The following is a 25,965-nucleotide window of genomic DNA, read 5'->3' on the forward strand; positions in this document are numbered from 1 at the left end:
GACCACCACATTATAAAATATAATTACAAAATGATGCTGCTGGGCAAAATAAAAAAATGTTACCTAATGGAATATGACTAGATCTAATTGAAACTAGTGTATTAAGCATGCAATTTTACAAAGTTACAAAGTGGTCTGCATCACACCCAGATTTCCTTACTTTAATTAACCCGCTCTCCAGTTTTTTTGTCCAAAAATAAACTGAAAACATTTTAAGATCTAAAGTAAAACAGAAAGCTGTTGTTTCCTTACAGGATATTTGAATTGACAGCCTCTGTGTGAACTATTCTCAGCAGTGATCATCCAGATATTCAAGTTCATTTGAAATTAATGAGTTTTAACAACAGACCCTAAGAGATCACAAGACCTCCTTTCTCAAGAAGGTCCAGCCAAGACCGTGACAGCCATAGGAGCTGAAAATATTATGCAAAACGCAGCTGAACACCTCAAATGCACAACTGTACTTTACGTGCTACTGTTTATCAGAATTCTATCTACACAATCGCCCTACCTAAGGCATTCAGCAACAGTAAAATTAATTTGCTTCTGATCTTAAGCATACAATTTCCTTGAACCACTCTGGAAAATCAGCAGAAGTTAGTGACAGGTCATCCAGAGCTTAAAATAAAAAAAAAAAACACAGTGTTCTTTAGTGCTACCATGAAATACAAAAACGACAAAGTCTTAAATTAATCTCCAGAATTCTGAGGTACAGAAGTAGACCACTGGAAGAAAAAGATACCTTTACGTTCCGACCGTTTCTTCCGCCGCCTTTTGAACCTCCTCCGGATCAGACAGTAGAAGGCCCCCATGCCTTGAGACCCATCCAGAAACAGAGCCATTTAGACTGGATTCTGCGCCCTTCAGCACCCCTTCTCTCTTCCTCAAGAGGTGTGTATGCTTCCTCTGCCCTGCCTCTGAGCTCCGTGTGAACTCTCCCAGACCTGCCCGCCGCCTCGCTCTATGACGGACTCCCCCAGACCTGCACACTGCCTCCCTCTCTGACTAACTCCCCCAGTCCTGCACACTGCCTCCCTCCTGACTGCTGTGCTCCTTCACCAGCCTCCCCTGTATAGGCAGGCTAGGGAAGACAGCAACACACTCAGAATGATCCCAGTGACAACTTTGGGGAAGGAGGAAAGAAAAAACAGATAGAAAAAAGAAGAGCAGGCACCCATGTAAAAGGACGCCAAGGCTATCTGACACATTAATTCAGTGTATTAGTATTTCATTTCACGCCTGCCATCTGTGACAAGAGACGTCTGTGACAGTTAACCCTGGAGAGCACATCTTCCAGCAGATTGCCAGAAACACAGCACACTGTATAGCCTCTCTACAGTAAGTATATAAACATCATGCTGCGTCACAATCCCCCTCAACCAGTGAGATTCTCTACATTAATGTCAACCTTCACAGAAGTAACAGGAATTTATCAAACTCAAGGCAAGTTTTACAGCATGCTTGTCTTCACTTAAAATCTCTCACATAAACATGTTCTGCCCACCTTCCGGTCTGCCTTTTGTACTAATTTTTGCAATTAAATACAAATATAACAACATATTGTAGTTGCCTAGCTTGTCTGTTTTTCTTCCTTTTTGCGTCATACTGTATAGCATCCACAGGCATTAAAATGCCTGGTGTGTACCAGGCAATTATTCTTACTAATGTACATTCCAATGACAGGTAGCAGGATAAAACCTGGCTACGGCACTTCAGAATATTAAAAATCTATTTCACTTTGTCAGCAACAATCCAGGCAAAGGGAAGCTTGCAGCACTTTTTCGCTAAGATGACAGCCATCTCCTTGAACCTCCAGTCCAAGCCTTTTTAATCCCAAAGTTAATTATCCCCGCGAAATGCTCCAGTAGCAGGAAGACTAAGCTTTGCACTGGAAACCTTGACACCAGAAAGTGCGATTTTTTTTGCATTAACTTACTACTGTGCGAGCACAAATTTCCCTCCCTAGCAGCCTGACAGAGTGAAGAATTGTGCTTTCCTGGGGCTGCAGAAAAAACCGACACAAACCAGCTCAAGTCCCTGTCTCCCAACACACTCCATCTGTGACCGATATAAAATGTAAAATTACATCAGTGCCAGTCCATTGAATCAGCCTGATCTACATTACTCAGTTACATTTGATTGTCGGCTCCAGAAAGAAAAAGTCAGAGCTCCAACTCGTTTAACTACTGTACTAAGAGAATCCTGCCTCTTTTACCACGTTCAACTGTCTCCTCTGGAGCTGCCTGCCTGTATAAACTGGCAAAGCTGGAGCATCTCTTTGTCCTCATGCCTCAGTATTGCCGGTGTAGGTACATTCAAACAATAGGGAAGAAAAAAAACACTGGTGAACGATCTGACTTCAGAGCCAACTTAGTACTCATTTTTTTCTGGAGCTAGCTGCCGGCACTAATAGGAAAAGGAGGAGGCAGAAGCACCGTGTTAGTCACTGTACAAATGCAGCCTGCATCTTTCCAAGTCTTATTTTTCATACCTGAGTGTTCCGTCACACAACATGAAATTAAACCATTTTTTAGACCAAGTGACTAAAGTAGATGAAGCCTAGCAGCAAATAACAGTATGAAACTAAAAGAGCCAAATTAAGGGTGAGGCATTATTTTTCACAAATAAGTTTTAGATGTCTTCTTTTTTTAAAACTTTGATTAACACATTTAAAATAATAGTGCTAAAATACTTTAAAATAAACTATGCTTTTTGTTCCTTGTGAGCTCCAAACCTATTACCTTACCCAGTACATTCAAAAGTAATAGTGCATGGACTAAAAACCACAATATTTCAGATATGGCTTTTCCATTTATTTTTAGATGCGCTATCGAAATTCAAATGCAGACCTAGTGCCCAATTTAAATATAAAAGGATTTTATTTTGCCATAATGCACCTGTGTGTGGATATCCAATATGGTTTAGCAAGCTTCTTTATTCAATACTTCTGACACAGCAAAATATTCATACAGAGCAAAACTGTTAGTTAAGTGCCATCCTGCTGTTTTAAAAAGAACGTATTCTTCTTATTTAACAAAACAGCTGTCTCACACACAACATACAATATACAGTAGATCAGAGGCTGTTCCTCCACACCTCATACACTGAACCAGCTGCCCATTTTACACATAATTTGTTGATGCATGGCTACACATATATGATATAGTTATATCTATATACAGTATATTAATATGGAACATTTCTTGCATTTGCATAGTGCTTTTTACCCACCAGATACCATTTTATTTGTTGACTATGTATCATGCTTTGTGATTCATTTAGTCTCTTATTATATATATACTGTACACTTCTGAGATTTGACAGGATCACACCACAAGGTGCGAATACTAGCACACGTAAACAATCACAAAATTTTCAGCCTTCGGTGAGCTTGGAGTAGTCCGATTACTGCACCTGCATCCTTACTTCCACAGAGAGTGCAGTTATTAATCAAGTTTACTGCAAGTAAAGCACATTTCATGTCTTCAGTTACTGGAATTAGACTTCCCTAGGGTAATCACATGAAATGCAAATGAACTGCTGTCAAAATCATAAGTGTCCTTAAAATGTGCCAGATTTCTGTATTTTGTGTTTTAGAAAACATTTTGCATTCCATGACTGATACTGAAAACACAAATATAGACCTTGAATGACCATGTAAATGTGAATGAAAATGAATAATTAAGCAGGAAATGTAACTACCTGAACATGCTCTCTTTACACCTTAGGTACTAAAAACTGCAGGTAAATTACATGGGTCAATTACGATGCAAACATTTGGCTACACAATAAACAGATGTTGTCTTTTTCAATCCCAGAAGATCTCGATAATTAAGTTGGTAAGAAGTTCTTACTTCTTACGATATACTTTTAATGTTTGAAAAGTGTAAAATATTTCAATTGTTAAACAAACAACCTTATAAGTGGTCGCTGATAAGCATATTCATTCATATGTGCTCTGAAGAGTATATGTTGTATTGCGTATCAACCTTGTTAAGCACGACTAGATGGAGAGGTATTACAAAGTCAATTTACTTTCTCACTCTATAAACTATAAAAAGATGTCCAATAAATTCAAAGTTATTATTCTATGCAGTGCCACACAATGATAAAGATATCCAAAACAGATGATACATTTTTCTTAAATACAGTACTAAGTATGCATTGTAATTACTCATCTACAGCTTCAATTCAGGAATTAAAATCCAAGTAAAATCTTACTACTACAGTCTAACAATGACTTGCATCATATTATGATTCTGTATTAAAATTCTTGGCCACAGTCTATTTTTGACTAATAACCTTCAAATGGGAAGACTTTGCCATTTACTCCTGTCAGCCTGTCAACAGGCCAAAAGGAACAGTTGTCCATGTATTCTTGACAAGAATTTCACTTTGTTTCATTAAACAAGGGCACGTATCAGACATTATCACCACGTTAAGGCAAGCAATGACCTAATTGCATAAAATATGCGCACTGTGAATTTCATATTATGTCTAACAATGCATTTAGCTCCTTTATTAGAGCTAATTTATAACAAACTTGATCTCCTGAGGCCTACACATTCAGGTTGCCCAATTTAAAAGCTTAATTAAGTCAGCCAAAAGCAAGGAAAAATTCCAGTAACAGACAGAAAAGGTTGGGCATATCTGTGAAAAAAAGTTCCTTCAATTTTTATATTTAAAGTTACAAACTACAGTGTATTCTCTTTAGCAATCAAGCATCACACTGACAGAATACCTCAACTCAACCTCAACTAAGAAGACAATGCCAACACCAAAAAACAAACCATAACTTTAAGTCCAAAAGATTGCACCTTTTCACCACTTTTCAGTTAGCTCTTCCAACAGTCCACAAATCTAAGAAATTCAACTTGACAGGCACTGGTTTCATGTCCCTAGTCTACTCAACCCTCACACATTCTAATTTTTTTGCCATCCTCCATTTAAATTTACAAGAAGCAATACAGAAAACATAATTCAGGCATCGTGCAAGGTGCTTAAACCTGACATTTAAACATTTAAAACCTGTAAAGGGGTTAGTAAAATGATTTAAAAATGTGTACAATACAGCACAATTAATTTACTATCAATACCACATATACAATCTTAAAAAAAATAACAGAGTTCCAATGCACAGCTTTTAACACTTGACTTGCAACATCAATGGGTGAAACCCTTCCATAGATTCATTCTGTAAAACTAATTAGAATGTTTTTGGATGCTTAAAGTGAAAGGAACCTTTCAAAGCAGCAGTTCATTATGCACTTCCAAATTCAAAGCCAAATAGGATGTTGTGATTGAGACTTAAAATGTAATCCTCTGGCATAATATTGAAATTGTAACAAACAGCATTTTGATGTACCCTGCAGTGTATTTTTTCTATGACGTGTATCACAGCAAAACAGTTCACTATTGTGTCAAATCAAGCCTGTCCTGTTTGTATGAAGCTTACAAACACATTTTTATCGCATAAGTACAGTTCCATTTCAGATATTGACATGCATTGACAAAACACTCCATCAGCTCTCACTGCTTCACACTTATTACTGAGGTTTTATGTTGCACAGTATACATATTGTATAAGGTAGTAAAGAACAAACTTTTTACAAAAGCTCTTTTAAAAATCTAGGTCCAGACCAATGTTCGGAAACAACAGAAAACCTATTGTGTACTACTTCATCATACTATGACCTTCAATTCACAGAAAAACAAATCTGTGGTTTTAAAATGGAAAAAAGTAGGAGGATATACAGTACATGTTTTCAAAAAACATTTTTATGTTTTAGATAAAACTCCGTCCATCCACTTCCTAATTGCTTTATCCAATACAGGGTCACGGTGGAGCTAGGCAAGCTAGCTAGCTAGGTCTAAGCAAGCAACAGGTGCAAGACAGGATACAACCTGGATTGTAGCCAATCCATTGCAGGGCAGTGGATAAATGTTATGCTAGTTTAAAAAAAATCAGCATTTTTCTCACAAGCAAAGGTGTTGAGTAATAATGTGATAATAACATGGGACATAACATAGATCACCTGGTTTCAGCTGTTACAACTGGAGCAATCCTATACCCAAGTACCAATGCAAAAATGAACATTTGGCACCACCTAGTGGTCATACAAAGTAAAGGCCTAGAATATGACCCGAAGAAGGCTCCACGGACGAAACGTTGTGTTTTCTTTTTTCTCTTTTCATCATGGAATAAACCTATTACTTGTTCCTAAAAATAATAATAATTGCTTACACCTATATAGCACTTTTATGGACACTCCACTCAAAGCGCTGTCAGGTAATGGGACTGCCCTCCACCACCAATGTGCAGCATCCACCTGGATGATGCGACAGCAGCCATAGTGCGCCAGAACACTCACCACACATCAGCTATTAGTGGGAAGGAGAACAGAGTGATGAAGCCAATTTATAGATGGTGATTATTAGGAGGCCATGATTGGTAAGGGCCAATGGGAAATTTAGCCAGGACGCTGGAGTTATACCCCTAGTCTTTTCGAGAAACGCCCTGGAATTTTTAATGACCACAGAGAGTCAGGACCTCGGTTTTATGTCTCATCCGAAGGACGGCGCCTATTACAGTACAGTGTCCGTCACTGTCCGTATACTGTGGCATTAGGACCCACATAGACCGCAGGGTGAGCGCCCCCTGCTGGCCCCACTAACACGTCTTCCAGCAGCAACCTAGTTTTTCTCAGGAGGTCTCCCATCCAGGTACTGACCAGGCTCACACCTGCTGAGCTTCAGTGGGTTGCCAGTTGTGAATTGCAGGGTGATATGGCTATAAGAGAATGGCAAAAGCTGAACAGTGGAATAGTGCTATGATAAAAATAGAATTACAGTGTATATTAAACACAGACAAGAAAGCACAATGCACACTGCTGTTTTGTCTAGAACTGTTAATATTCTCTAACGCACTGATGTCCCATTAGCAAACCACAGAAAGGATTTTATCAATACACAATTTAAGCAAAAGTCACAACACTACAGGATAGTTATTTAATGGTTCCCATGAAGAGCTATAGGTAGCATTACACCTAACAAAAAATGTAGATAAGGTACACATTTCAACAGTGCATTTGCTGGAGTCTCTTAAAGCTTGCTCCACAGTGCCCTCTTGTGAAAATCACTGCTGTTGCTATATGACCTCCAGTGCACCCAGAACTGTGAATATAAGTCAGAATCAGAGCTGTCATTTAAATGTACAACTGGGTCAAGTTAAATCATTAGCCAAACTTGTTCCAAAATCCCATTCAGAAGTATAAATCAACTTGTATCAGTCACAAACCAGACTCCTTTTAACTAAAGAATAAAGTGTGTAAAAAGAAAACTCCAGGCTGTAAAATTCATAGCACCTCATACAGGCTATTGATTTAGTCATACACGCTTAGGAAAGTGTGATTTCACTCGTAGGAAATGAAGCCCTGGGAAGAAGATGGAATTCCCTCTTTCTACTCACAATGAGCTATAAATGTAAATAAAAACAAAATGACTATTTTTCTCTTACAAGAGTTTGAAAACCTGATTCTACTAGATTTACCAGGTCAAAAAGACCTAACAACCAACTTCTTCCTGATAAACACTTTTTTTTTACCAACAATATACATAATTAGTTTTACTAGCAGGATATACTGTAGGACATTAATCTGACAAAAAATACCTTCCCTGTGCTTTGAAGAATCAAGTCAGACTTTTATTCAAACTGAATAAGTGCTATGCTAACTGTATTAATAAGTATGCCTAGAAAAAGTTATATCAAACATCTGTAAAATGGGGCCGAACACAATACGGAGAGAGGAAATGTTCATAACTGTGATTAGAAATATATACCAGCAGGATCAATCTTTGTAGAAAATTTAAGACAGTCTTAAGGGAAAAAACACGCACCTTTTTAACAGCTGTTGTGCCCTAAAGATATTCTGTGGAACCTGAAAATAAAATACATACTGTAGGTTAAGACACAGTTAAGATCAAGATAATTTGTTTCAATAGGATTTAAATATTTGCATAATTTTGAAAACAAGGCAATCTGTAAAGAATACAAGGTTACAAATAAGAATAAGTAATTTGGCCCATCTAGTCCATTGGGTAGTTAGTAAATTATCCAAGGATATCAAGATGTTTTTCTAAAGACACCAGGGTACCGGCTTCAACAACCTGGTGGACAGTTTGTCCCATACTCCAACAACCCTTTGGGTAAAGAATTGCCTCCTATTCCTGATCTTAAATGCACTGCAAAAAAAACATGAATGCAGAAACAAAACATTTTGCATTGTTACCATATATTTACAAGCTGAACTACTTATAATATTTACTCTTAATTCGAAATTTGGCACACAATACAGTAGTTTCATAAAGTTGTATACTCCTTAACAGGAACTGCCTTCATAGTATTTATCCGTTCAACAAGAACAATGAATTTTAACAACAAGGAAAAAGAATTTAACCACCATTTAAGTGGTTTAATACATATTAAGTTGCTCTTTTTATATCACTTTAAACTGCTCAGATGTGTTCAGCAGCAAAATAACTGAGATACTAATTGAAAAGACCGTTGCAAAAGCCCACATTTATTATGTGGTCTTGTACGTGGAACAATCCTACTATAACATTAGCCAAGACCAACTACCATGCCTCTGAGCTACACAGCTAACATACTGCAGAAAAGCATGCAGAAACACGCATGAATAAATCTCTGGTACTATTTTAAAATGACCAGAAGGTAACACTTAATCCAAACCCTGCATGTGACATCATGTAACCTATCAGCAAAGGATAACACTGCTGGCACATGATGCGGTAGTTTTATAAAGACATTTCCGTAAGTCACAGGCAAAAAAATCTGGAAAAGGTAACACCTTTATGTGAAAAAGGAAAAAAATAAATCAATTTTTAAAGATTAGGTTAAAGTTATTTCTAGGTTATTCTTACCTAGAAATTTCCCCAGAACAAATTGCTGTCATTATTCCCCATGTCGATAAGTAACGAATATTAGCAAAGATAAAACTGAAGCAGGAAAATTTCAGATTGGGAGGAAATCCAAGTGCGTTGACAAGAGAAAATTTGCACGTCATCTTAAGTAGAAAAAAATAATTTAGTTGGATTCTAAATAAAATTCAACGGGATTATAAACAGACTTTAGCAACCTTAAGTTCTTTGCACTGCAAACCACGAAAATATAAATGCAAGAAAGGTTTCCCTCATAGAGGGTGGCACAGTGACGCAGCGGTTAGCATTGCTACCTTGCAGAGCTGGTGCCCTGGGTTCAATTTCTGAGGTTCTATCTGTATGGAGTTTGTGCTTGCATCGGTTTTCTCCAGGTGCTGGGCTTGGAGTGAGGGTGTTTGGGTTTGTGCCCTGCAATGGACAGGTGTTCTGTCCAGAGTATATCCTGTCTTGCGTCTGTTGCTTGCTGGGATAGACCCTGACTACCCTACAACCCTGTACTGGTTAAAGTGGATAGAAAATGGATGGTTTCTGTCAAAGATGTATCTGAAGCCTGTACAATTCTCTATTGTAATCACAATTTACTGCATTCTGAATGCACTATGATGTATTTTCTGCTTTTGTTTGAAGTCGTTTTTTTCTGAAGTGGTCCATTTTTCACTCAGATTTTGAAGAGCAGATCAAAATGTATTGATTTTAAAATTGTTCTTATTTTCCCACGGCACAAAATCTCCATATACAACAATAACTCCTAAGACACAACTAAAAGCACAGATCGGTGGGATAAAAAAAGAGTCATAGAAGATTTTTTTAGCTGCTTGTTTAGAATTCTTTATCCCTACTAAAACTATGCATGCTTTCAAAGCCCATAAAAGCATACAGGTTGAGAACTTACAGAAATAGGAAATGCCTCAGGGACAACTACATTTATTAGTGTTCTGCTCCGGAGTTTTCCCAGCTCTCATTTGAGACACAGGGAAAATGTTTCCAACAAAGCACCTATGGCTCTCCAGATGCTATTTTCACAGTCATCAGCTACTGACCTGCTGCTCCAGGATGTTTGCCTTTGTTGGTTTAAAGCACGAAAGTTCATATCAGATTTTGCACAGCATCTTCTTGATTTATTATGGCATATATGGCCCAACCCTAAGGAAAACCAATCATTTATCAAAATGATTAACTGCAAACTTGAAAACAGGCCCAGACGATATTGAAAATTTGACCTACTCATTAACTGCCAATGACAACCTCATTGCCAATGCAGCCTGAACAACCATAAGGCACAATCCTTGAATTGTTGAAGCCTCAAAGATAAACAGATCTTATTCTGACCTTACTGTTCTCTACTCACTTTGCAAATTGCAGCACTGTTTATGATATTAAACTATTTAACTGGAAAATTGACAATGGTATATAATAAATAAAATCGTTTTGCCACACCCAATGAGACAGGGATCTTTGTAAAATGTCTTAGAAGGCATCTGCCTTTGGCAAGATGGTTTTTCTTTGTCAGTGGATTACCACAGTGACAAAGTGGATTATCAGTGGATATTTGAGAGTGACCACCAACCAAGCAAAGCCACGGAATATGAGATTTTATGAAAAAGACTTTTCTGTCATTTCTGAGCCAATTAAGCAAGCAAAAAGAGATGGGAAGCAACAGAATCTTATGAAAATGGAAGGAAACCCAAATTAAAGCTGTACTGCATTGAGCAAAGTGTATGATATATATGGCATTTTATAGTGAAAATATAAACTCTTTATATAATGAAATATAAAAAGAATATTAACAATTTAGTTAAAACAAATATGCCCTGATTGAAGTAACAGTGCTAAATATGAAAAACAGGTTAACCCTTAGCTACTACTACTACTAATTTGTAAAAATGTGATTAAGGGTTTTGCATGCACTAATGAATTAAATTTAAAGCTAAGGTTTAATGGGATATCATGGCCAGAAAAAAAAAACTACACAATAAAAACTCAATAAAACACCAGGCTTAAGCACAAATAACTAAAAACAAATAATGTTATTGCAAAAATAAAATTAAACTCATCAGAGCTCTGCTGGGACAACCTACTGGAAAACATGCACACATCACCAAAGACTGTTCTGGAGTTTCACACAAAGACTACTAGAAGGGGCATTAACCAGCGTCATTCTGAACAACTTCAGTCATGAAATTCCTTGTACAATCAGCAGGTGGAGCTGTTCCTCTTTTCTTTTGAAAGGACTGAAATGTTATTTTTCTAACCATGGATTGAAATATTCTTCACTTCCTACAGTATTTCTAACATTTAGACAGGAACTTCAATCCTAGTCCCAGAGGGCCAGAGTGTTTACAGATTTTCATGGTCTCTTTGAAGTAAAAGCACCTGAATATCAGAAAGACTCTGAATTGGTTTAATCTCTCTGTTGCCCTTCATTCTAAAAAAAATAGTTTGGATCAGTTCTATTTGTATAAGGTTTTATTTTACATCCCAGCAGTGATACTGTATAAAACCAATTATACTTAATTATAATTATACTCAAGAAAACCTTCAGTCTTGCAAAAGTGTAACAACTGTACATGTCTTTATAATAATAGTCTATGTAAAGTAGCACTCCAATATATAACCATTTAGTTGAAAGATAACATTTAAGAGGCACCCTTGAAGAAAGAGCAAAAATAGATTTTATTACTGTATATTTTTCTTCCTCTACACTGCAGATGTTTCAAATTTAAATTGAACTTTTTTTGGCCAACATTTTTGCTAAGGGTTAACCTGCTCAAAATGCACGTATAAGATCTGGAATGTTCTGCATATGCTGTTTACATTTTTTCCTCATCGCATGCTGTCACTTGCCCCTGTACTAAAGTCATAATGATGTTCTGTTGTCTCATTCAAGGGAAAGGCGCACTTTTAAAGTAGGAAAACAAACTACAGAGAAAGTCTCAAATGACTCAGAACAATTCCATAGCATCACTGTGGGAGGGATACAAAGCTGAAGCAGGAGGGAGTGATCAGCATTTGTGCTTTGATCCAAACGGTTGTTACAGCGAAGCGCTAAACCGCGTGCACCCATACACATTAGCACAAAAATGCACATCTTATACACTGCCCTCCTGAGTTATTCAGAAACAACAAAATATTTATAACATTTTTGGTTTATAATAATAAGAATTGCTTACAGTTATACAGCACTTTCTGGACACTCCACTCAAAGCACTTTACACATAATGGGGACTGCCCTCCACCACCATGTGCAGCTCCTACATGGATGGTGCAACGGCAGCCATAGTACAGCAGAACACTCACCACACCTGCTATTAGTGGGGAGGAGAACAGAGTGATGAAGCCAATTCCTAAATGAGTATTATTAGGAAGCCATGATTGGTAAGGACCAGGACACCGGGGTTACACCCCTACTCTTTTTGAGAAACGCCTTAGGATTATTAATGACCACAGAAAGTCAGGATCTCATTTTTACGTACAGTCATCCGACGTACAGTACAGTGACCCCAGCACTATACTGGGGCATTAGGACCCACATAGACCGCAGGATGAGCGCCCCCTGCTGGCCCCATTAACACCTCTTCCAGCAGCAACCTTAGTTTTTCTCATGAGTCTCCCAACCAGGTACTGACCAGGCTCACACCTGCTGAGCTTCAGTGGGTTGCCAGTTGTGAATTGCAGGGTGATATGGCTTAAGCAGGGTGATATGGCTATAAGAAAATGGCAAAAGCTGAACAGTGGAATAGTGCTATGATAAAAATAGAATGATCAGGCTTACACCTGCTGAGCTTCAGTGGGTTTAGATGTGTCCAGCTGGAAAATCTAAAAAATTGTACTGCAATTTTAATAGCACCGCACACAGAAAAATTTTATTTCAAATAAACATCTCAGGTCCCAAAAACACGAGTGTCACACTTCTGTATATCCTCTTCTGACATACACTCGATTACATGGAGAAGACGCCTCCTGTAGTGTGCTATTACTGTACATTAGCTTGTGGCACTTCTGAAGGGGGATCTTGACCATTCCTATAGGAAGATTTGCTGTGGGTCCATTTACGAACTACTTTCCAGAGTTTGAACCACAAATGATTGGATTGAGGTGCGGCAATTGAGATGACCAGGTGAGAACACACATTTTATGTGCGGTTAACCATTTCTTTGTCAATTTGGATGTACTGCATGCTTTTGATCATTGGTGGATCATGGACCTCTTTTAAATCCATGCTGACTGTTTCACAGAATATGATTTCCATATAAATGCAATCAATCCTCGTTTAGTTCTTATAATTGTTTACATAACCTAACATATAATAGAAGTCAGACTTACTGTGTTGTTCATTAATTATTTGGTTCAGTTTTCCCTCCCTTTTTACGGATGGCTGCTACATTAGTAATTTTCCAGTCCCTAGATTGAGCTACTTTGGGAAGAGTTGCATCAAAATGGCTTCTCGATAACATCTCGTTTACTTGAGTACTGTTGGTAAAACAGCATCAGGACCCAGGGATTAATGTGATTTGTTATTCAGACATAGTTCGAATTGTTCCCTCAGAAGAAGCTTTTCCCTTGCAACCTGGCCATGAAAGCCACATTAATGCAGATGACACTGAATGGCAATTTTTGACACTTCATAGCACGAAGATGCCAGATATCCAACTGTTGCCTTTGGATTGAAAAAAAAAAGTCCTCTCTGATTGAACCACTTGCCTCTCAGCCCACAAAATCAACAAACATTTGCTTCCTCTTCTTGGCAGGGTTGTCGCTAAGCCAGCCTTACATTTCTTAATAATGAACACAGCAGAGGAAATGGTAGATACAGCCTTTTGTGGGTAATTTTAAAGTTATCCACAAACTTATGAAGGTTACTGACCTCTAGCTTACACTACTCAGAGAACTCTCTGATCTTAACCATGATGGTGCATGCTACTACTGAATGTCTATTATGCGTTACCTCCTTTTATAGCCCAGGGACACAGGAAGCCTTCCATTGCACTTCAAACAGCAGAATGTTATTACAGATTTTATTTTTGTTGGAATTTATTTAAAGGAATACTTAGTGCGGTAAATAAATGTGACCCTCGTCTTTTCAGGATTTCAATTACTTTTGACAAATATGACTTTGCTCTGTGGAATGATACTGTTACAGCCCGTACCATTTTTAGAATTAAGCAACACATTATCCAACACAATGTTTTTTCTTTCTATTTCATCTAGGATACGAATACGTATGGATGGGACTGTACTGGCTATAATACTGAAAAACCTCACCTTACAAAACGGCCTTTTCCCCTTTCGAAATACGTGAAAGCCGAAACACATCAAAACTTGTATTTGCTTTTCTGATTTGCACCGCAAAGAAAGAGAAGATGTTATTCAGAGGTTGGGTCAAAATCAACATGCCAGTCACACGCTGCAGTGGCATTAACAAAAAACCCGATCTACTCCAAGACTAAATGAACACAAATAATGTGGCAAAAGCAGTAGGAAGTGCCAACAGTAAGCAGGAAAACCTTACAGGTTTTCTCCGTGTTATCACACTCATTTCTGTTAACTGTTTGCTGATCTCCTTTCAGGCCACAGAATTAATTCCTGTAAGAAACAACAACTCTCTGTTCTAACAAGGACTAGTACTACACTACCTTGCTGTCTGAGATACTGTATAACCAAGCAGCTTTAGTGAACAGTGAGATCCTAAACCCTGAGAATACAACAGCTTGTTCATGGCACCTCCTGGCTCACGGCCAGGAGCTGCCTGAGACAAAGGACCGGTGTGGGAAAGCATCTTCTTTGATTTAAAGATGCAGGAAAGGGAAGCTAGGAATGAGTAGAGATAATGAGAAATATACCAGTGGAACTATGCATGGATGTAATCTGCAACCAGGGCACAAGAATGTGTGTATGATAGTCCTAAAATTGCTGGATTGCAGTGCTTTAAAAAGCATGCTTGTGCTTCTCTTTGGTAGTACAATAGTGAATCCTTGTTACTTGTATATATTATACAAAACTATCCATAATAAACGAAAAGGAAAACAACCCTCTTTTAAGTCTCCTGCACAAGTTTTGCTCATAATTAGCTGAGACACTATGACGCTCTACCTCACAATAATGCTTCAAACTGTTAAATATTTTTTTACAAAAAAATGAAGCCATGGCTGAACTCTAGAAAGCAAAGGGCATGATGGGAATTTATATCTGCAGCCGGAGGACAAAATGCATGTAAGGCGAAAGCTAATGGGAGATTAAGTAAAAAGCGCTTGCCAGCGTGCAGTTTATTCTGCTATTACTGCATGAATACTGACATTAAAATGTCATCTCAGAACAGGATATGCCACTGCTTAGCCATATATTAATGCTCCCTGTTTTGAGTTAGTTATAAGCACAATACATCACATGTACTGTATAAAGTAGCAATATTAGGCTGCAGTTACACTACTTATTGTTTGGAACAAATACAGTCGACTCACAACTTATTACTTACAGTACGTGGTTGCAACTTTACGAGGTCAGCTCCACAAATTAAAAAAAAAATGCTTTAATCTCTGAAAAGTTCTTAAAGCGTGTCTACAAGAGCTAGTTGGTAAGCCTACACAGTCATCTTATATAATTCTATTAACTTTTATTTACTGTTTTTATACTTACATCTAATATATCAAATTACCGTAAGAGGACATTAGGGGTTTTTATAGGAGTTATAGGATAAAATATGGCTTTACACGCTACTCTAAAAGTTGACTGCAAATATAATTAAATATCTGACCAGTTAGTAATCAGAACATCCTTTGATGGGTGTTAAAACTTTACAATAAAGACAAACTGACAGGAATAATAGAGGCAACTTCAAACAGAGAGGAAATTTACAAATGACAAGAGGTGGCAAGAGTTTTTCCCTAAAATCTTTGAAATGTCTGTAAACGTGGTCCAAGCAGGAAATGAAGGGCCATTAGCAAGTAACAACAAAACTAGCCTGCCTTTTGAACTCTGGGAAGTTAATTTTGCAAAGGGGTCTCGACATACGCATGCTTTTTTTTTTTAAACTCAAGCAGTCATTTGTCATCAAGTCATCAAGAACTTGGCCTCTGAGTGATCTCAAGGGCTTGCTGTTGAAAAGACTGATAAGAAGCCTGCAACAGTACCAAGTAAATGCTATATCAATTTTACAACTATGCTTGCCATATCAATAGAATGCTCTCAAAAGTATAACACGCAAGTTTGCAAAGCAATCCGGTAAGAACATTTCAATGCAACATCTCAACGCAATGCTTGAATACGTGTCACAGGTCAGGAACAGAATAATTATTATCACTTTTTCCCCCACTTAAAACGACTACAGGTTTACAGTTGTAATTAAGCACCTGGGATGCTAGTTATGCTTAATGCTGTTAAAGAAGCCAGAGAGTACAAAACAGCAGCATGATGGCCGTATGTTTGTATACAGTTTCCAATGACAAACACTATGCGGAACACTTCTAACAGAACACAAAGCTGCACAACTAAGCAGGATGACTGATTCTGTCCCTAATACAGTACTCTCCGTTTTTAAATTCACTTGCAACAGACGCACTCATTTTATTTATCCTTTTTTTTTTTCCAAGCACTAACTGAAAAGTGTCTGGGGGGCTGCCAAGACTGCACTTTCCCAGCTGGGCATCACAGCTACAGCAGGTGTCATCAGTTGAGCTGAAACTTGGGCCAGACAGGTAGCTGGCGCCTGAGCGACACGCTATCCCAGAGGAGCAGTGAAGTCTGAAACCCCTGAATCCCCAGTGAGTTTGGGTCCCCAAATGGCACTGTATATGTACAATAAACAGCAGAAATGATCTGTTAAATTAGTTTCAAATGGCTTAACATCAGCACAGCCAACATTTGGGAAGTGAAAAATTCACAGGATTATCCCTTAAAATCACACAGTATTCTACCCTGCAAGACACTGAACAAAACTACTCAAGTCACTGAATGTAAACACTGGAATCAATGCAACCAAACAACATCTCAACTACCTACCTACCTGGAGAAGATGCTTCCTCAAGGAATATATGCTCCAATATGAGCGTTTTATTCTATTCTTCTGGTATTGAACTTAGAATTGCCAGGGTAGTTCTGTCCTCTAAGAATGTGCTCTCTTTTAGTTGGAAAGAAGGGAAGGAAGCTCAAGCATACCTGTTTGAGTAAAGTGAGGTTTGAGCTGGGTGGACTGTGGGAAAATCTCAGAGAACACACCAACAGAGGTAGAAGGAAAAGAGTTGAAAGGAAGGAAACACAATCGGATGGAATTACATCACCACTTTACCTAAGGCTGAAGAAGTGGGACAGATCACGATCCTGCTAGGTTCCCTCCCACCTTGAATGACCAGTTCAGTGTCTAAACACAGCATATTATTCCAGAGGTGAGCCACTGAATAGCGAGATTTAAGTTTCAATTTGGGTTCTTTAAATGGCTAAGAGCAAAGCTAATTCACCTTTGAAAGGTTATCAACATGAAGTAGGACTGTGCACATTATCAATCTGCCAATCCAAGTAAGCAATACTGCATTGAGACAACAAGATCCTAGAATAAACTACTTTTAGTACAGACCATGTAAGTACATCCAGCAACATTTTCTGAACATTATCTTAATAACCTGTTAAAAACTGGCTTGGACTAATAATTATTTGCAAACTATTATGAGATAACTATTCTAACACTCTATGAGATGATTAATTCATGCAAAAATGTGGTCAGTGTCTGATTTTTCAGTCCAGCACTGCCTTTGTGTTATACTCTGCATAGGTTAAAATTTTCATAACACAAATCGGTCCAACCTAAAGGCACCTATTTCACAAAAATTCCTAACTAAGCAACAACTGAAGGCTTATTTGCTAAATAAGCTAAATGTCTATATTTTTCCCCATAAAACAAAAAACGCTGCTCTAGGCAACAAGAGAAGTTGGGTGATAGTCCACCAGTTTCCAATAGTAGATTCAAATACAGACTATTATTCTGTACAAAACTCTTCCCTTAGCCAAAATCAACAACCTGCTCTAGTCTTATCTGGTTTCTTTGTTTATATTCTGTCATTTGTCAGGCTTCTTGGTCTGATTAGAAAGACTGATAGGGTCAATTATGAACTGATAAGGCTCAGTCTGACCCTTGTGTAAACTGTACCAGCTCATAAAGTCATGAGGCAAAAGGCAGGCCTACTGCAGAACCGATGAGAAGGCATCCTAGACATGTGCTTGCTATGGAAAAGCATGGAATGTGCCTTTTTACAGGGAATGTTTGGTTATCAACATCAGTAAGAAAATAAGCATTCTTTTCCAAATTACAATGATTTGACTTAGGTTTTACTGCACATTCAGCACCTCAGTCACTTTTGCATTACCTGCATGTACTTGCTGTCTTAGAGACATAAAGTCCAGTTGTCACCAGGATCTCTTTTTAGTGTTAGGTCAGCACACTGTACATCTGTTCCTTTGGGGTCCTTTGGACAAACTGACTCATTTGCACAGCAGACTGCAGAGAGGAGACACTCTGCATTTGAAACCTCTGTTCAGCTGCTGCAGGTCATGATGGCTTTGAGGCTGGTTAACTCTAACATTCTCAATAATAACACTGCATTTTTAACTTAATGACCACTTTCAAATTTATAATTTGCTTTATGTCGTGAGCTCTGATCTATTAAAATTGTCTCCAAATTTGTATTATGTATGGAATGTTTATTACAATAACCTAGAAACCCACAGTCTTGCATTTACATCTTCACCTGTATAATGTAGAGCAAGTACATTTCCCATATTAATTCGATTGAAAAACATTCAAACTTTCCTACAATCTCATGATTTATTTATATGCGTACACTTGCATTCATAGAGCTAACTTTATCCTCTTGAGAAACTGCAACATACCACTAGAGCCCAAAGGGTTTTATTAGGCAACGTTTCAATGCATAAATACCAACACTGCTACTGTGGTGGCAGCTTTGCATCACGTTCTTGTTTATAAACTCGTACATTTTTGTCAGGTTGCCATCTGTTCCGTTTCATCTGGTTCTTTATTTCTTTATAAATTTCAGCAAAGTCCTCTGTACACATTCTTTCTCAACTGCTGATAACTCCGCAGTATGGGACAAACACACTTGAAGGCAGAGGACAAATACACTTGGTAGATGAGAAACATGCTTGATTTTGACAAAAGTCCCTATTGTTCATTTTCACATAAAATGTTTCAAAGGTTTCACTACCAATGCTATTGTTTTCCCCAAAACCTAAAAACACTTGGTTCTGGAAAACTCTCTTGTTCAAACAATTGAACAATTTAATATAGATATGTGAGATTTTCAAAAAAAGTGCTAATAAAGATTATTTTTCTGTGGAATGGGTATTCAAAATTTCAACTTTTGGCTTTCGATTTCAAAAATGAATCTGTTCAAAAAACAGATCTGTTAAAAAGGTTTTTTCCCCAATGCTGGATTTGTAAATGGAATATTAGTACAAAGGCACACATATCCTAGAGATCTGGCCATTGTGTTTGCTCTGTTCTCTGAAATAAAATATGCAGTTTTGTACCCAATTATTCGCTATTACATGATGAAGGTGCAGTAGTTACTGTACCTCCATTTGGTTGAAATGGTCTTTTCAATAAAGTAATGTTTTCAGCACGTAACACTGGATTAAATTTTCACAGAACCCTGTTTTCACCATTTCAGATGTTGTCTGGCTGTCAACAAAATGTTTTATTTTGACAGACATCAAGATTTTGAGATAAGTAGTTTGACACTGTGCAGCAAGTGTTACATAAACAATCTCTTTATAAAAGATGAAAACACTTTTTCAAGACCATGGTAAAGAAAAACAAGTTATATTTTTAAAACAGACTTATGTGCCCTTTAACCTTTTATGCACGGTCAGCATTTTCATAATAAAGGGCAAGGTGTCTTATTCTTTCCTAGGGACAATTCCTCTTGTCCATAGCTCTATCAAAACAACTGCTTTATATTCTTCCAATTTTGTAATACTAAACAGACACTGAAGCTGAAACAGGAACCAGTAAAAACAAAAAGCTATTCCTAATGCACATGGAGTTTGTACAACAGAATTCTGGCAGTGCCGTGGCATGAAGCATAACAATTTGAAGCAGACTGTTAGCCAGGCTTGAACATCTTTGACATAATGAGTAACTGGACCCAAATGACAATCAATTACATAAACAGAATGGATCTCTCATGTTTAAACACATCATTACTTAGGGAAAATGTGTCATCATTTTCGTGAAATCTCTTATGAAGGTAAATGGTGCAGAACCTGAACAGATGGGTTGAAGTCAGTTAACAACACGTGGTATCATCTTATGTGATACTATGCAGCACGACTACGACAAGTCTCATAGCGCTAGCTCAAGCACAGATAGAAGGTATATACAATGGAGTTTTTTTTCTCCACCGATGTGCATGTTATTACAAAAACAGAATGCAATAAACAAAGCACATACCGTTTTTCTTATTTCCCTCCTGTTTTCAAACACAATGACAGATATAAATGAGAGGAGGCCATCTGACTCATCCTGTCCATTTCATAGTCAGCAGCTAATTCATCCGAGCATCTCATTCAGCTGCTTCTTGCAAGAGGCCAGGGTATCAGCTTCAACATCATGGGTGGGCAGCCTGTTCCATAATCCCACAAACATGACTAGCTAGCACCACTTACCAGTAGTATCACTGCATAACACAGTTTAAAAAAAGCAAATGCCTATTCTGCACGTTCGTGCAAAACCACTATTGATCGCCAATGTAAAATTATGTTACCTCATAAAGGCCTACAGCGGCAAACATTGAACAAATGCTTGCATAAGCATGAAAACAGCTAAGACAAAGTGCAGCCAGGTAAGATCAAATAAAATGTTTTTGCTAACAATGGGTTTTATTTTTTTTCGCATTGCTTTAATAAGGTGTACTGAACTGCAAAAATGTGATGATGTACATAAGAATATTACGAGAAACCAAACTTCACAAAAGACAGCTGAACAAAATTTCCCTGGTTTGCTTTCTATAGATCAGTGTTTAGTCTATAATACTAAAAACTTCTTGGCAGTTTGATGAGTTTGACCTGTACATTTCTTTCAGATAATTTGGGAATATGAGAATTCACACAAACAGTTCAGTTTTTAATATCGCTTTCCTGATTTTGAAAATCTGTAAATTGCTACATCAGCAACATATAGAGTACAATTTTCTATGACATACATATACAGTAAATATACAGTGCCTACAGAAAGATTATGCCTTTTCCAAGTGGTCTAACAGCCATAAATCAAAGAATAAGTAAAGGTTTATTCCATGCTGAAAAGAGAAGAAAGGAAACACACCTACTTGAACTACTTCAGCCATCAATCAAGACACATTAAACCAGAACTGAACTGTTTACCCTAATGAACACAAAAGAATGACACTTAAGCTCCAACATTCTGAAAAGTAATTAAAAATAAAAAGGAATACAAATTGGTCAGATAATTGTACACACCCCTTAGTAACAGCAATTGTAAATTACCTCTGGTGTAAACAATTGTTACAACTCAAAACTGGGAACCCTGAATCTGTAAATAATATATGAAATACAGCCAGAGTTACCGATAAATATGAGCTAATTAAAATATAGTTTTAAAGCAAGTGCATTTTTTTGGAACACACGATGGAATGAGTTATCTGCCAAGAGAGAGAAAGGGCTGATCAGAGAAACACAGCAAAGGTGTCACAGCTAAAATCTGCTTACAGAGGCCTGGTGGGAAAAACCGAACTGATATGATCAGACAAAAGCCATCTGAACATCTATTAGAAGACTTGATCTAAATCCATCTGTAGTAAAATGATTCTTGCACTCTTATCAAACATTATTTTGTTTTTAGCTACACACAAGCTACTTCAAAGCAACCTGGCTAGTCACGCACTTACTGAACTCAGATCTGTGGAATGTTCAAAAAGATCATTAGCATAGTGAACAGTATCAAAGTGACCCATTTAATACATATATAACACACTCCTCCATACATATGCCGTTACTGCAATGTGCTTATTAGCTGGCCTGCTCAAACAAGGGTTTTGTGAAAATTGCGTAGCTCTGAAAAAAAACTGACACACACAAATAAGACCATTCTGAACGCATTAATCCTACAACAGGACAAGGTGAACTGTTTCTTGACCAACAATGTTATCATTGGGGGGTCTCATTTGTACAGTATGTGTACCGGACTGGAGCACAGGACCAATTTCCCATCTTTGGATTCAGATCCTGCGGGACCCAGCCAAAGTGGTGTGGGCACAGGACATTTTGTCTCTGTTGCGGGTGAGTGTGGGATGGATTTACTGTAGTGCGGGTGGGAGCACATGATACACTGCTATAACATGAAACTCAGAGACAACATGCAGTATCATCAAATTAGGAGTGCACTCTTTGGTGTCCCGTCGATGTCCTTGGCTTGTGGAACCCCTCCGAGCTCCTATGATGTACTGGTGGGCCCCTTTCGGAGAAGCCTACTCAGTCCTGAGGTATTACTTAAAATATCTTCTCTTCATCTCCTGTGGATCAATTCTTCTGAGTCTTCTATAATGCCCTGGAGCCCCTGGAACTCCATTCCTCCTCCATAAACCCTGAAACACCGAACCAGGCTCATCCCCTCAACAAATGTCCAGGTTTCCCCTTTAAGGTATATGTCCCTTGTCTCCTCTGTGACCTACTGGTGTGTCTTACATGGCTTAACCCTTGGCTCCCAGTTTCTAGCACACTACTCAACAACTCTACAGAGACTACGGACCATTTACATTAAATCCAGGAACATGGAGTGAAAACAAAATGCTGAATTCATTCTGGATCTAACATTCCTTTCAGCATGTAATGAACCTTCACCTGCTCCTTTGCAGCCTACTCATGTTGACGTAGCCCCCTACTTGAAAGCCCTTCCATTAATTTGAAATATTATTATATTTTAATGCTAAATTTGTATCAATCAAAATGCAAGAATGGTTATTATTGACATTACATATAATGCATGCAAATCCATAAAAACAAGGGCATGGGCTCTTGGCACACCTCTTTCTGAAAGGTTGCTGACCCCTGCACTTGGCAGTGCAGGTCTGCAAGTCCGGAGGTGCATACAGCAAAGGTAATGATATACCGACTAGTAGAGAAATGGGATACGGTCAGATGAATCATCCTTCCCCGTGTTCTCTACAAACAGACGGGTGCACATGTGGCACCAACCTCAAGAACTCTACAGCGCTGAGTGTTTGGTTCTAACGGCAATGGGTTCTAGTGGTTCCGTAAGGTTGCATAGTACATTTTATAGGCTTGGTTTGAGTGCACTCATCCCCTTCGAAGATTAGGTCAATACTAATTGTTTTTTCTTGGTACTTACTAATCATCTTCACCCAAGTTTGCAGAATTTTGTTTCTTGTCAGAAGAAATGTCTTCCAGGATGAAAGCCCCCATCCACAAAGCATGAGTGGCCACCCTGTGTTTTTTTGGGTATGACACTGACGTTACCCATAAGTCAAGGATCTGAGCAGATCTGCAGAAACCTCCTGCAGAACTCTAGATGCTAGTAAACTCTGTACTATTGTGCATTCATGCCAGACTAGCCACACATGGTGGCCCAACGCCCTATTAAGTGACTTTATATTGGTGTTTCCATATTTTTTTACAATTACTTTATTAACCTTTCTTGTTTAAAGAAACTGATTTTTTATTAAAGAAAGAATTAGTGATTGGAACAAATCAATCTTTATTACTAAAAATAAAATCATTTTTTCCTATACGACTAAAGGAAACTATAATGGAACTTTTGACTTCAAAAGTGTTGCACCTCTTGTGTGAACATTCGCATCTTTCATTTATCATCATGACAGGAAAAAGAAATGCATAAAAAAAATTAAAGAACACGCAGATATCTTCATAGGAAGGTGTTGGACAATCATATGAATTAGTTTGTGGTTTTAGGCCAGAGAGGATAAGGACAGACAGCGAGTGAAGAAAGAGTCACTGCTTCCTGAACAATGCTGTGCGCACTGCAGCAAATTAAAAGGTCGCTCGCTCTAAAAGAATTAGAAAAGCTCTTGTTCATTAGTCTGTATAGCTATAGCTTGGAGGAAACAACACAGTGATTTGTTTCACTATCAATGACAAGATGAACTTCTGCTTCTTCTTAAGGGCTTCTTTGCCTAACATTAATAATCAAGGATAAGGGTTCTCGTTACTTATATTTATATTCATTATTGATAACTCTAACAAATGAGACTTACATCTTCCATTTCCAAAGATCAGATGGCCATTTTTTTAATTAAAACTATTTTTAAAGATCTTCATTTCATTTACAACATCAAATTTGTTATAACAGTAAATGGCTCAATTACATTGTAATCACATCCAAGAATGACCAAAGATCTACTGGTTGTCAAATGAGCTAAACATAATGAATAATTGTATGGACGTTTTCTGCTATTCCACAATTAGCTGTGATATGAATCACTGAATCAAATGTATTATTGGTTCTACCCCACATCCAGTAACAGATAATTCTGTTCTGTTTTTTTTTACATTTAGAAGACATACAAAATACATTATAGGATTTTAAAACTCTGCATATACAACTTCTTACTGCAGAAGAACAGCTCGATTTTTTATACAAAGCTCTCGAAATGAAGGCAAAACATTCACAAAAGGTGTGGGAATCCAATCATAAATGAATAGCAAGCCAAATGCAAAACAGTTTTAGAGGTAAATAATCTTATCCATGCTGTAAATCTCATGCTATTAACCAAACATCTCTTCCCAACTGCATCATGAATCTGGTCTTTTGGAGCACAATGTCTTTGAGAGGAAATACAGTTACTAGCTTGATGCTGGCAGAAATCTTACCACATTCCACTAAATACAGACGACCACAAGCACATCTATACAACTGCATATAACTAACAAAACAATTATGCACATCTAACAGACGATAAAGGCTCAAATAGCATGCCTTGAAGGGAAATTTATCACTAGAGTTTTCACTAACAAACTGGCATGGATCTGTCCCAGAAGACTGCTTAAGAAAGGGGGGGAAACAGAAATTAATACAAAAATGGCCAAGTTGTTAAGCATATTTTTGACATTAACAGACAATGAGATCATGTTCTTTTTGTATTAAACAGTCACCTGAGTCTTAAAAGATTTGAACCATTTTAATAAAGACAGCGCAGAGCACTAGGTTTAAATGTTTCTACTAGCACTCTACAAAACTGTAAAAGCTGTGAAATTTTAAAGAGCTGGGGATTGCTATATTTTTCCACAGAATTTTGGAGTGCTACTGCACCAATCAATTTTCTGGAAATCTGCATGCAAGCAGTAGAGAAAATGGTGTAAAATCATCCCCAAAGGACTATTAACCTCGCAGGATATAGTAAAACAAAACACAAACATGCTTATCCATGCTGACCCTATTATATTGGAAAGAGTATTTAAATGATTGTATTTTATGAGATCTACTGACTTTGTGAGTCATGCTGAATATTGAATGAAGACAGAATTTTGCTTCACTGGTTCTGCTTTCCTTTAATTTTTAAATTTAATTTAATTTAAGCTTGTTAATTTCTCATTTTCTGCAATGCATATGACAGACAGGTGTCACAAAAATGGCCAATTATGTTCAATTAGTCACCTCGACATGAACAGAGTTTAAAAATGGGATTAATCTTTAACTGGGTCCTTTACATAATTCCAAGTGGCATACACTTTTGTTATTGATTTACTTAATAAAGGCACCCAAAAGTGAATAAATGGAGTTGCCCGTAAGCAGGTGATTTCTGATTTTCATTCTCGATCAATTCACAGATTAAACTTTGTTTCTTAGAAGGCAGAAAGAAAACATTTAATCTCTTAGAACAGACCCATTAGAGTGTAGCCTCATTGCAAGAATTCAACAAAGCTGTAAGCAGTTTCACTGTAAACATCACTATTTTGAACAATTTTAATCCCTTGGACAAGAGTACAATAATGCTTTTTTTATCC

The 25,965-nt window shown here is 37.6% G+C and overlaps 1 protein-coding gene across 8 annotated transcripts in view; it reads right to left on the reverse strand.

The window, feature by feature from the left end:
• The window catches only part of LOC148648978 (double-stranded RNA-specific editase 1-like), a 171,891-nt gene that overhangs the window by 65,024 nt on the left and 80,902 nt on the right, over nucleotides 1-25,965 (reverse strand). For 3 of the 8 annotated variants that reach the window (XM_088604989.1, XM_088604988.1, XM_088604991.1), the window contains exon 4: nucleotides 7,897-7,937. The exons of 1 other annotated variant lie outside the window; for it this stretch is intronic. Coding sequence is in view for 3 of the 7 variants with exons in the window: in XM_088604986.1 (XP_088461112.1) it covers nucleotides 743-842 (100 nt within the window). In the remaining 4 variants the exon portion in view is untranslated. Of the gene's footprint in view, nucleotides 1-742; nucleotides 1,314-7,896; nucleotides 7,938-17,239; nucleotides 17,260-25,965 lie in introns of those variants that run through there. 4 more of the 8 variants (XM_088604986.1, XM_088604984.1, XM_088604987.1 and 1 more) reach the window with 3 other exon arrangements.

Source organism: Lepisosteus platostomus, chromosome 14 (genome assembly GCF_059453375.1).
Source record: "Lepisosteus platostomus isolate fLepPlt1 chromosome 14, fLepPlt1.hap1, whole genome shotgun sequence".
Classification (NCBI taxonomy): domain Eukaryota; kingdom Metazoa; phylum Chordata; class Actinopteri; order Semionotiformes; family Lepisosteidae; genus Lepisosteus; species Lepisosteus platostomus.